This window comes from Pyricularia grisea, chromosome I, assembly GCF_004355905.1.
Source record: "Pyricularia grisea strain NI907 chromosome I, whole genome shotgun sequence".
NCBI classification, from domain to species: Eukaryota; Fungi; Ascomycota; class Sordariomycetes; order Magnaporthales; family Pyriculariaceae; genus Pyricularia; species Pyricularia grisea.
Genome location: NC_044973.1, coordinates 395738 through 408536, shown reverse-complemented (window position 1 = coordinate 408536; position 12799 = coordinate 395738). Strand labels below are relative to the sequence as shown.

Genomic DNA, 12799 nt, shown 5'->3' with positions numbered 1-12799 from the left:
AGCAAGCTTGTTGATGGCCTACTATACCCGAAGTCTGAGATGAAGTTTACTTTTAAATCTGAGGTCTCCCTATATACCTCTCCTTGTTGTCTTATACCGGCTTTACGAATCCACACAAGTCCTTGTACATCACCTCTACCGGCCATCCTCACTTGCTCTATGACATAGCATCTCCCACAACCTCGCCATCTCCAAGAAAATGCCTTCCCCAGAACCTATTGCCGTGATAGGAAGCGCGTGCCGCTTCCCGGGCGACCTTAACTCGCCCTCGGCGCTCTGGACGCTGCTCCAGCAGCCGCGGGACCTGCAGACGGAGGTGCCGGCGTCGCGGTTTAACATTGACGCATTCCACCACCCTGATGGGAGCCATCACGGCCGCACCAATGCGCGGCACGGCTACTTCCTTTCCGATGTTGAAAAATTTGATGCGCAGTTTTTCAACATCCAGGCCGGCGAGGCAGAGAGCATGGACCCGCAGCAGCGCCAACTGCTAGAGGCCACTTACGAGGCGCTATGCACCGCCGGACAGACGCTGGGCGGTCTGAAAGGATCTGATACCGCCGTGTACGTCGGTATCATGACGCATGATTTTGAGCTCACCAAAGTCGGGGATTTGGATGCCATTCCGACTTACCTGGCGACTGGAGCAGCGACTAGCATTGCCAGTAATAGGTTGAGTTATTTTTTTGATTGGCATGGACCAAGTGTAAGCAAGATATTCATTTCGCAAAAGCTTGCCAAACTTGAGTTAATGCTGACTGACTTTGCGATGGCCAGATGACAATCGATACGGCATGCAGCTCCTCGCTCGTAGCAGTACACAATGCTGTGCAGCAGCTACGCAGTGGAACGAGTAAAGTTGCCGTTGCAGCTGGTGCAAATCTAATGTTGTCGCCATGTAAGTACTGTACACACAATTTATTAGCGCCATTTCAGAAACTGACGGGATAATAGTAAACTTCATCACGGAAAGCAAGCTGTCCATGTTGTCACCCACAGGGCGGTCGCGCATGTGGGATGCCGCGGCGGATGGATACGCAAGAGGAGTGAGTTGCTTCCGAGAGCTTTGTAACAATATTTGACCATGTACATTACAGCCTACTAATAACAAAAAAAAAAAACAGGAAGGCATAGCGTGCGTCGTCCTCAAGACCCTGTCCCAGGCCCTCGAGAACGGTGACAAGATCGAGTGCCTCATTCGAGAGACGGGCGTTGGTCAGGATGGGAGGACCACGGGTATCACCATGCCCAGCAATGCAGCGCAGGCAGCGTTGATCCGCGCCACGTACGCGCGGGCCGGGTTGGACCTGAATAAACCAGATGGTCGACCGCAGTTTTTCGAGGCACACGGTATGTGGCTGCTGTTTCTTTATTTCCACCCGGGAAAAAAAAGCATGCTAATTTGATTACAGGAACCGGAACACCGGCGGGTGATCCGCAAGAAGCAGAGGCCATATCAACCGCCTTTTTCTCCAATATGGACGACCAGCAGGACTTGTACGTGGGTTCGATTAAAACAGTGGTTGGCCATACCGAAGGTACTGCTGGTATTGCGGGACTGCTTAAATGTAGTTTGGCTGTGCAGCATGGTGTTATACCACCCAACATGCTTCTTGAAAAGCTTAGCCCTCGCGTTGAACCGTTTTGCAAACATTTGCGTGTGGCTAAAAAGGCGACGCCATGGCCCGCTGTTCCTCAAGGACAGCCAAGAAGGGCTAGTGTCAACTCATTCGGTATGTTTTCCCTCATTTTCTTTGTCTCGAGTCCATGAAAATGGGGTAATGATAATGCTGACAAACTCCAGGCTTTGGAGGCACAAACGCCCACGCTATTGTTGAAGAGTACATCCCCCCCACCAGCACGGCGATTTCCGCAAGCCTCAAAGTGGTGACTTCAGACAACAAGTCAGCCAATGCTCTGCCGCTGGTGTTTTCGGCACGGAACAAGCGTTCGCTCAAAGCAAACATGCAAGGCATACTTTCTTTCATCAAGGAAAATTCAGAGGTGAACATGGCAGACCTGGCCTGGACGTTAATGGAGAAACGATCCGTCCTGTCCCTGCGCCATGCCGTCTCTGCCAGTTCGATCAAGGCTCTAATCCCGGCACTAGAGGCGGCCGCCAAAAATGACAGTCTCGGGGTAGAATTCTCGCCCAAAACCGAATCGGCCCGCATTCTCGGTATTTTCACCGGGCAAGGCGCGCAATGGCCTGCCATGTTAAAACAGCTACTGGTACATATGCCGTTTGTGACGACCATCATCGATGAGCTGGATAACGCGCTGCAAACAATCCCATCTCAATACAAGCCCACCTGGAAATTAAAGGAGCAGCTCCTGCTGGAGGGTGATGCATCCAACGTTTTCCAAGCCGCTTATTCGCAACCGCTCTGTGCAGCAGTCCAAATCGTTTTAATCAAACTGCTTTCCGCCGCCGGTATCAAATTCGAAACCATGGTCGGCCACAGCTCTGGCGAAATAGCATGCGCGTTCGCCGCAGGTTTTATCAGCGCCACCCAGGCCATCCGCGTTGCATACCTGCGCGGACTCACCTCCAGCCATGCCGTTTCGCCGTCCGGGCAGGTGGGCGGCATGTTGGCCGCAGGCGTATCCCTCGGCGACGCGCAGGAGCTTGTCGAGTTGGAGACTTTTGCAGGGCGTGTGTGCGTCGCAGCGTGCAACTCCCCTGATAGCGTCACCCTGTCGGGCGACGTAGATGCTTTGGAGGAGATGGCCGAAATTTTACAGGACGAGTCCAAATTCGCGCGGCTGCTGCGCGTCGATAAGGCTTACCATTCACACCACATGCTACCGTGTTCAAACCCCTACGTGTCCGCGCTTGAGGCTTGCGGCTGCGCCGTGGCGGAAGGGCCGAACTCGGACGGGACGAACACGGATGTCAAATGGTATTCGTCGGTACACGAAGGAAAGATCATGACCCGTGCCGACGTTACGCCGCAATATTGGCGGGATAACCTTGTTTCACCCGTGCTTTTCCGTCAGGCTTTGGAATATGCCGGGCTAGAAAGTACCCCGGACGCCGCTATCGAGGTCGGTCCCCATCCGACGCTTAAGGCGCCCGCCACCGCGACGCTGGCCACCGTTGGTGCGGAAGATATTCCTTACACTGGGTGTTTGCAGCGCGGTAAAAATGACGTGGACTCTTTCTCTATGGCGCTGGGGTATATTTGGGAGCGTTTCGGCGGGATTGGTGTCGTGGATGGAACTCGGTTCATTTCGACTTTGCACAAAACCCCACCGCAGGATATCTCCAAACGCCTCCCGACCTATGCCTGGGACCATTCGCGTGCGTATTGGAGCGAATCACGCGCGGTTAAGGCGGCCCTGCATGGCCCACGCCCGCACCTTATACTCGGGACGCTGCTGCCCAGCAGCACCGCGACCACGCTGCAGTGGCGGAATTTTATTAGGCCTCGGGACCACGAATGGATGCAGGGCCACCAGCTTCAGGGCCAAACGGTGTTTCCGGCTGCCGGCTACGTTATCATGGCCATGGAAGCCGCCCTGCATATTGCCCCAAATGGCAAAGTTGGTGTCGGGCTGGTCGAAATAATGGATTTGAGCATAGAAAAAGCAGTCACGTTTGATGATGCTGACAGCATGGCCGAGTTGACGTTTACTTCCAACGTCGTGTCTTTTGATAAGGACCAAATCAGCCTCGAATTCAGTATTGCTTCGTGTCTGTCCCGCGAAACGAGCCTGTCACTTTCAGCAAAAGGTCGCATTATCGTTACTCTCGGGGAGCTCGTAAACCTTCCAAACGCCAGCCCGGCACCGCCACACGCCAACCCGGTGGACATAAAGCTTTTTTACAAAGAGCTTGACCAGGTCGGGTACGATTACAGTAAAAATTACCGTTGCGTATACAGCATGTCGCGCAGTACGGCGCGGGCGTCGGGCCATATAGCGCACCCACGTCTGGCAGACGGAGAGAAGCAAATGGTGCTGCATCCGGCCAACCTGGACCTGGCCTTCCAAACCGTTATGGGCGCGTACTCCTCACCCGGCGACAAGCGGCTCCGGTCGCTGTACGTGCCGACGCGCGTGGGCCGCATCAGCCTGTCGCCGGCAGCGTGTGCGCGAGCCCTGGATTCGCTGGAGGGGGTCCGATATAACGCAGTGAATACGTACGACGGCGGAGATTACCTGTCCGGTGATGTCGAGGTTTTTGAGCAGGACGGCGGGTGTGTGATGTACACGGTCGAGGATATGCACCTCAAACCGCTGACACCGCCCTCAGCAACAGAAGACCACCGGCCCTTTACCAAGACGGTCTGGGGCCCGCTAAACCCGGATAAAATCCTCGATATAGAGCGTTTGTGGGCGACGGAGCAAGACAAACATGTCATTCCCATTATTGAACGCTGTGTGTATTACTTTGTGCGCAAGTTCTTGTCCGAATTGACGGACCAGGATAGGCAGAATGCTAGCGTCGGCAATAAGCGGTACATTTACTGGCATGAGCATGTGCTAAAGATCGCGCGCGAGGGGAAGCATTTGTTCTATAAGCCCGAATGGGAAACTGATACCGAGGAGACTATCGATGGGCTTCTAAAGGAGTAGGTCACCTTTTTAGGGTCCTAGTCACACTAATAATGGGCAAGCCGACTAACAGTATAATAGGAATTGGTACCATCCTCATCTCCGCCTGGCCAAGTTGGTTAGCGACAACAGCCTGTCGACAATCCGCGAGAATAAGAACCCATTTATTTGGATGGACGAGAACGGGTTGCTGACTGAGTTTTATACGAGTTATCTCACAAGCGGCCCAACTTGGGAATACGGCCAGCATTTGATTAGCCAAATAGCGCATCGGTTCCAGAACATGGACATTTTGGAAATTGGTATGTTTTTGTTTTTGTTTTATCTATTTTTTCTTTATTTCTTTTTCTTCTTTTCTCTCTCGTTCCTTTCTCTCTTTCCCTTCTCATCCAACCTCTCCCCAATTAACTCCTATTAACAACCCCAGGCGCTGGCACTGGTTCTGCCACGGCTTCTATCCTGGCCATCCCAGAACTCGGGTACAATAGCTATACCTTTACCGATATTTCTGCGGCGTTTTTCGAAAAAGCCAAAGAAAAATTTGCCCCATTCGTCGACCGCATGGAATTCCGTAAGCTGGATATCACCAAACCGCCAGCGGAACAAGGGTTCAAACCCTACGCCTACGACTTGATCGTCGCCAGCTCTGTTTTGCACGCCACCCCCAATCTTACCGAAACCATGGCCAACGCCCGCACCTTGCTCAAACCGGGTGGGCATGTAGTTATTTGCGAGGCTACTAATAAAGACCATATGAGGGTTGGGTATTTATTTGGCTCATTTGCAGACTGGTGGGCTGGCGTCGACGAGGGTAGGAATTTGGATCCTTTCGCCACGCGCGAGGAGTGGAATACCATCTTCAAAAATACGGGCTTCAGTGGTATCGACAGTATTACGACGGACCGTGAGACGCACCTTTTCCCCAACACTCTTATGAGCACCCATGCTATTACCCCCGAGCAGCTTCGTCTTGACGACCCTTTGTCCGCCACTCCAAAGGCTCAAAGCCCGCAGCTCATAATCGTGGGTGGCGGTCTAAAGTCCAGGCCCATCGTGGACAAGATTTGTGAGCTGCTCCCTCACCACAACTCTCTCGTGGTGCCGAGTTTGGTGGACCTGCCCACCGACGGACAACCCAAGGCCACATACGTCGTACTCTCCGAGGTGGACAACCCAGTGTTTGCTGAGTTATCTGAAGCCAAACTCGCCTCTCTCAAGCGATTGTTCTTCGGCTCCTCTGCCGGCGGAGTGATATGGTTAACAGAGGATGCCTGGGTATCCAACCCGCGTCAGGCTATGGGTATCGGCATGCTTCGGTCCGTTAGACTGGAAAACCCCGACGTTGCCTTCCAGTGTTTGGATATTGACCGACTGAACGAGCTGGACCCTAAATTTCTCGTCGAACAGATTCTGCGTTTGGAGGAGGGTTTGCCCGAAAACACAGTTTGGACTGTCGAGCCTGAGATCTGTATCGTTCAAGGCAGGCCGCACGTGCCGCGTATAAAACAGGACCAGGCCCGCAACGACCGCCTCAACTCGACCCGTCGCCCAATCTTGGACCAAGTCGACCCTGCCACTACACCGGTCGTATTGCAAAACACAACCCAGCCTCCCATCCTGGTCGCCACTGCCAAGCCTTCGCGGCCGCTGGGTATTCCGCCCGACGCAACCATGCAGACCGTCTACGTGTACCACGCCACACCCACTGCGATCCGTGTACACGGGCTTGGGTATTTCCACATCGTGACCGGCACGACGCCAGCCAAAAATCCCATCCTCGCTCTGTCGCAGACCAACGCGTCCATCGTCACCGTGCCGGCCAAGTACACCGTCTCCGCCCGTGACACCTCGGCCGCGACGCTGTTTTCCGCTGTTGCGCAGATTGTTGCCCAGGTCGTGGTTGACGTCTCTCCTGGCTCGTCTGTACTCGTACATGCCGCGCCGAGCTTCTGCGTTGATGCCATCAGGAAGCTCGCCCAAGTGAGCAAGGTAAGCCTGGACTTTGTCAATTCGGATACCCCAGGCGCCATAGTCCTGGATCTGCGCGACACCACCCGCTCGATAGCCCGCAAGCTGCCAACCGGTATTGCGGTGCTGTATGAACTGGCCGCCAACACTGGTGCGCGGGACGGTTGGTTGGTTACCCGGATCGCCAAGGTGGCTGGTTGCGCCGTCAGAGACGCCACGCATATTTTCCGCCACCAGGCAGCCACTTTTGCGTGCGATGAGGCCCAGGAGGTATCCCAGCTGCGACTCTTTGCCGAGGCCGCTTCCTTCACCTTGCCGGCAGCAGCTGTCGACACATGCCACGTCACCAAGCCCGCCGATGCGAGGGTTTCGCTGGACTCGGTCGTAAACTGGCAGGACGAGCCCAAGATCACAACGCGCATCAGCCCTGTGGACTCGGGCACGCTTTTCGTCAAGAATAAGACGTACCTGCTCGTCGGACTGTCGCAATCTATGGGAAGAAGTATTGCGGCGTGGATCATCAAACACGGTGGTCGCCACGTCGTGCTGTCCAGTCGAAACCCGGAAATGCCGGAAAAGGCTTGGCTCGAGGACATGGAGAGGTTGGGCGGTAGCATTCACGTGCTTGCTATGTCAGTTTTCTTTTTTTTTTAAAACAAAATCTTAGTATTCGCAGTACGGATAAGTATAAACTAACAAAAAATACAGGGATGCGTCTAACGAGCCATCTGTTGATACCGGCCTCGCCAAACTCCGGGACGAATACGGATTACCACCGGTGGGCGGTTTGGCCTACGGTCCGCTGGTGCTTAAGGACGCTCTGCTAAACAATATGGATTTGGCTACTATGGATATAGTGCTTAAATCCAAAGTGCCGGGTGCTAAGATTTTGCACGACAGGTTTAGCGATCCACAGAACAACCCTTTGGACTTTTTCGTCATGTTTTCGAGCGCTGCGTTATTTGGTGGTAATCCAGGCCAGACCAATTATACGGCGGCCAATGCCTATTTGCAGGCGCTTGGGCAGTATAGGCGAAGTAAGGGGTTGGCTGTAAGTGTTATTTTCATTTATTTCTTTCTTTTTGCCTACCTTCGGAATTAGTCTAACAATCCAGGCCTCCACAATCCACATCGGCGCCGTCATGGGTATTGGCTTTCTCACCCGCAACAGCCGCGAGGCCGAATTCCAGGAAAAATCCGATGTCGATACCCTCGGCGAGGCTGAATTCCTGACCCTCTTTGCCGAGGCCGTCGTGTCAGGCCGCAAGGTCCACGGTGTTAAAGCTAAGACAGCCATCGAAATGTCCGATACGGAAATCGGCAGCGGTATTCCGGCGCTCGAATCCCGCCACAAGGAGACTATCAAATTTTACAACGATCCTAGGTTTGGCAACCTTAAAACTCCCGAAAAAAGAGGCGAAGGTGCAGATGTTGGGGGCAGTAAAATGAGCGTCAAGGATATGTTAGCTATGGCGACGACCATGGACCAGGTCCGGCAGGCTATTAGCGGTGAGTTTTCTTTCTTACCCAACGGTTTTACAGTATAGGGTCTTTTTCGTTTTTTGAATTGCAATCTGGACCAACAATTCTAACAATGCAACAGAGTCTCTTTCCGACAAAATGCGCGGCGTCCTGCATATTCCGCCCGAGGAAAGCGTTAACGCGGCTGCTCCCTTATTAGACCAGGGTATCGACTCCTTAGGCGCCATTACAATTGCGTCTTGGTAAGTGATATATAGTACCATTGTTCCATTATACAAATATTAACACCTGACAAGGTTTTCGAAACAACTCCTTGTCGAAATCCCTATTCTACGCATCCTTTCGGGTGCTTCGATCGACGAATTGGCTGCCGAAGGCGCCTCTCGTCTCGCTCCGGCCGCTATACCCTTAGTCGAAGACGCAAACAGCCCCAAGAGCCCGTCTCAGGGATCTTCCCACGACTCAGTCGAAAACCCAACTTTATCATCCCCCGATGAGGACTCTGGCCGTTCTACGATCCTTTCTACCCCGGCCGATGAAAAAGCCCCGGCGGGCGGTGTATTGCGTAAAACGCCCATGTCGCTGATACAAAAATATGCACACGCGCGGCAGAGCGCCCTTGCCGACGTTACAATTTCCCACAATACCATTGGCGTTGTTATGGAGGGCAGGCTGGATATTGACAAACTCGCCAAGGCCGTCAGGGGAGTTATATCCCGCCACGAAATTTTGCGCACCGCGTTCCGCCCGTCAGATAACAGCAGCACCTCTACGCCGCTGCTGCACGTCCTCGCCAACCCTACCTGGGGCCTGCGCGCCGAGCCCGTGCCATCCCGCGCCGAGGCCGAAAACAGGCTTGCCGCTTTGCAAAAAGAGCCTTACGACCTCGCGGGGGGCGAAACCTTCAAAATCGCCCTTTTCACCTGGTCATCGACCTCCCACCTGCTGGTGCTGGCTTATCACCGCCTGGCTGGCGACGGATCGACCACCGAAAACCTCGTCGCCGAGCTGTCGCAGCTGTACGCTGGCATTTCGTTGCCCCCAGCCCCGCAGTACACTGATTTTGCCATAAAACAGAATACACTGCTGTCCATTGGTGGTATGGACCCTGATATTGGCTATTGGGCAAAGTTTTACACGCCGCTGCCTGCCCCGTTGGCGCTATTGCCCCTGCCAGGTGCCAAAACCACCCGTGGGCCCGTTAGTTGGGACCAATATACGGCCCTTTCGCGGTTATCGGCAGTATTGGCGTTTAGGGTTAAAGAGCGAGCCAAAAAACTCAAAACGACGCCCATGACCCTCTATTTGGCAGCGTACGCGGCGATGTTAGCGGGACTTGCCAAACAGGAGCAGCTGTCTATCGGCTTGGCCGATGCGAACCGATCCTCGGTGGCGGACCTATCGACCATGGGCTATTTTGCCAACCTACTACCGCTGCGGTTGACGGCGCCCTTGTCGAACCCCTTTTCATCCACCGTCGAAAACACCAAAGAGTCGATCCGGCAGGCCATGGCGCACTCTGCGGTGCCGTGCGACCTGATCCTGCAGCGTTTGGGACTGGACGCCACGCCTCCCGCCGAGATGACGCGCGCGCCGCTGTTCCAGGCCGTGTTCGACTACCGGCAGGGCGCCGCCGAGTCCGGTACCATCGGCAGCGCGAGCATCACCGAGGTCCTGGCGAGCCGGGAGCGCACGCCGTACGACGTTGTCTTGGAAATGAGCGATGACCCGACAAAGGATCCGCTGGTCACCATCAAGTTGCAGAAGAGCGTGTATGGAGAGAAGGATGCGGAGGTGTTGATGGAGAAGTATGTTGAGGCGTTGACTGGGTTTAGCAAGGAGGCATGATTGCTTTAGTGTATCATTGCCTTGATATTCTTATCACTTTTTCTCTGGTTGGGTCATATTTACCCCATAACACCCGCCTTAGAAACAAAGTTGCCTAAAATCCAAGTCCGTATAATTAAAATGCACGCAAAGTCCAACATATATAATTCGAGCATTGAAACTGTTACTAGGGAAATTTTAACACATACGGAATGGAGTGCCGGAATCTCAAACAAAGTTGTGCACAAACAATTTATACCTTAGTAGATAAATATACCCAAAAAAATACTAACTGAAAAAGTCACAGCCCTGAGAATTTACCTTCAGGGACCTCACTATTTACCATGCAAACAAATAATGGCGGCGCCCCGTTTGCGGTGGCGAGCCAGTAACTACCTCGCTGCTGCGCGCCTTTGACTCCGTCGGGCGTCAGGAGTTGAGGGTTTCCAGTCCTATGGACCTGCGGGGACGATATGCTCTGCGACGAGGACCGATTTTGACTTATCACATACCCCAAGACGGAGCGGCAGTGACCGTTAATGGAATCTCTGTTCGCGCTGCTCCCTACTGGTTTATCAGTATCGACGACGAGAATCTGAACTCCCTTTCCCACTGGCATGCCTGTGGAGGTCTTGATCTGTGATGCGAAGGTTGCAGTCGGCCACTCGGGCAACAACGAGCTCACGACCCGCCAGATTCCTCGCTTATGCGTCTGTTGTCAATGAATTTGCTACCAAGGGTTGGACTTTGGTCCACCGCACGGGGGCGATGACGGCCGCCTCTTGCCTAATCGAAGTCTGGTTTTACAAGGGAGGGTCGATGATGATACTCATGTCAAAACAAGGGGAAAGAGGTTGGACTTGGTCGACGTGGAACAAGCCATTTTGCAGGCAGGGCAAGATGACATGCTACAGGTTTCTGCATTTTCATGTCGTCCTGACGTTGCGAGCAACAAAACTAAGGCAGGGTCACCGCTGTTTTCTGCGCTCGTGGTTGTCGATTCGTCGAATCGTCCTACCCTTCGACCAATAGGGAAGACTTGTTGCAAATGTACTAATGCGAGCATCACTCACACGAACTCAAAAGCAATGACCGATTCGAGCAGTGGAGCCTTTACCAAACCTTTTAGCAGCAAGGTGGAAAGGAAGGCCGGAGCTATACTGCTTTCGAGCTCGGTAGCTTCTGAGCCCGGTGTACTAAAGGAAGGATACGAAAAGTTATCGGAGGTGGAATTTCAGCTGCGCAAAGGTTTGGCCATATATCCTACCCGCCGGTACCCAGCAAGGTTTTCGGAATGGATTGAGGCGGTGAGGATTGTACCGACGATTCTGGACGATTCCACATGTTTCTGAGATGATCTCTTTCAGAGTTTACAAAGGTACCTATTTATGGATTACTGTATTTAATGCTGCCCCTGTTAGGACAGTTTTAACAGCGTCAGAACGGCATTAGCTACGAAACAAATCAGCATCAGTATTGTATCGATTGCAATCGCAAATGTTCAAATCTTAACACTGCGCGCGGGGCGTGTACCATAGTATTTAGCCCAACACAGCCCCTATTTACAATAATATTGCATTTTTCCGGCTTTCCAACTAATTACCGCACGTTATATCTTGTTATGGTCCCGGAACCTCCCCGGTTCACCGTCCGTCATGTCAATTCTGGGAATCCGACCGACAGACAATGCTTAGTATCAAACTATCATGGACCCGAAGAAGTTAGACAGGTTATAGGCCCGAGAGTATGGCAGACTTTTGAATTTAACAAATAAATGAGCAAGCCTTTGATTGAAAAGAAAACAAGAAAAAAAGAACAGTTTGATGTGTTTGTTCAGCCAGCCACACTTCTTCTGCGTGTTGGTGCGTATGCTTTGCCTATTGCTCTTTTCCACACTCTCCTTCTACCATATTACTAATGATGGGCTTGATTGTATAAGGTGAAACTAATAGCAATCGTAATTGGCCCAGGTAAGCTGGCCTGTAATAGGTGTTTCCCGCTTTGAAATTTGCAAAGCTATATTTCAATATATTATTAGCTATTTTCTCAACCAGCCGACCTACATTTTTTAATGACCGATTGGTGACTCTTTTTTAACCAATTTACCTTTAAGGCCTGCCAAAACCCGCCCATGGGGGCCCGCGCCGGCCCAAATAGGTGGGTCGGGGGCCCGCGGGTAAACTGTGATATTTATGGGGGGGCCCAACCCGGCCCAAATTTAAACGCGGGTTTTCTTGGCAGCCCGCGGGCCCCCGTGGGAAAAGCCCGTAAATACGTAAATATTTTAAAATTAATATTTGTAAAATTCCGAAAGAAATTATATTAAAATAAACGTAATATAAAATATAATATTTTCCAATATAATTATAATTATTATTATTATTATTATTATTATTATTATTATTATTATTATTATTATTATTATTATTATTATTATTATTATTATTATTATTATTAATTTTTGTTTTTTTTCGTATATAATAAATTAAATTATAATAAAAATAAAAATAATAAATATTAATTGTAATATTTTTTTTATTAACCGAATATAAAATACGAAAAAAAATAATTTATTTAACAATATTTTATATTTAAAATTTTTTCAAATTACGTTTATATAATATATTATTCCGTACCCGTTTTAACGCCCTGGTTAAAATTTTTATAAAAGTTTTATTATATTTTAATCCAATTTAAATAAAAATAGGTAATATAAATATACGGTTAATATTAGCCCGAATTAGGGTATTATTAACGGTTATTTCGATAAGATTATTTTTATTAAAATTTGTAAAAATTTAAAATTTTTATTATTGTAATTAAATTCCAAAATTCGGAATTTTTTTTATAAATGGTGTTTTTTTAATTGGGTTGGTCCTATATTTACCCCGCATTTTATCCAATTAAAAAAACGCTGCTATTTAAAAAAGATTTTACGCTAATTTTAATCGAATTTAATTTC

At 50.8% G+C, this 12799-nt stretch overlaps 1 protein-coding gene across 1 annotated transcript; it reads left to right on the top strand.

The window, feature by feature from the left end:
• Positions 1-169: 169 nt before the first annotated feature.
• Positions 170-9858, top strand: PgNI_05199 (uncharacterized protein; the record flags this gene model as incomplete). Its single annotated transcript, XM_031125234.1, has 12 exons — positions 170-706; positions 778-898; positions 955-1046; positions 1125-1350; positions 1413-1733; positions 1805-4577; positions 4642-4862; positions 4988-7160; positions 7237-7579; positions 7644-8037; positions 8132-8252; positions 8307-9858. Coding segments are annotated over 12 exons (8874 nt in total), but the record flags the coding sequence as incomplete, so codon positions are not given.
• Between the last annotated feature and the right edge of the window lie 2941 nt (positions 9859-12799).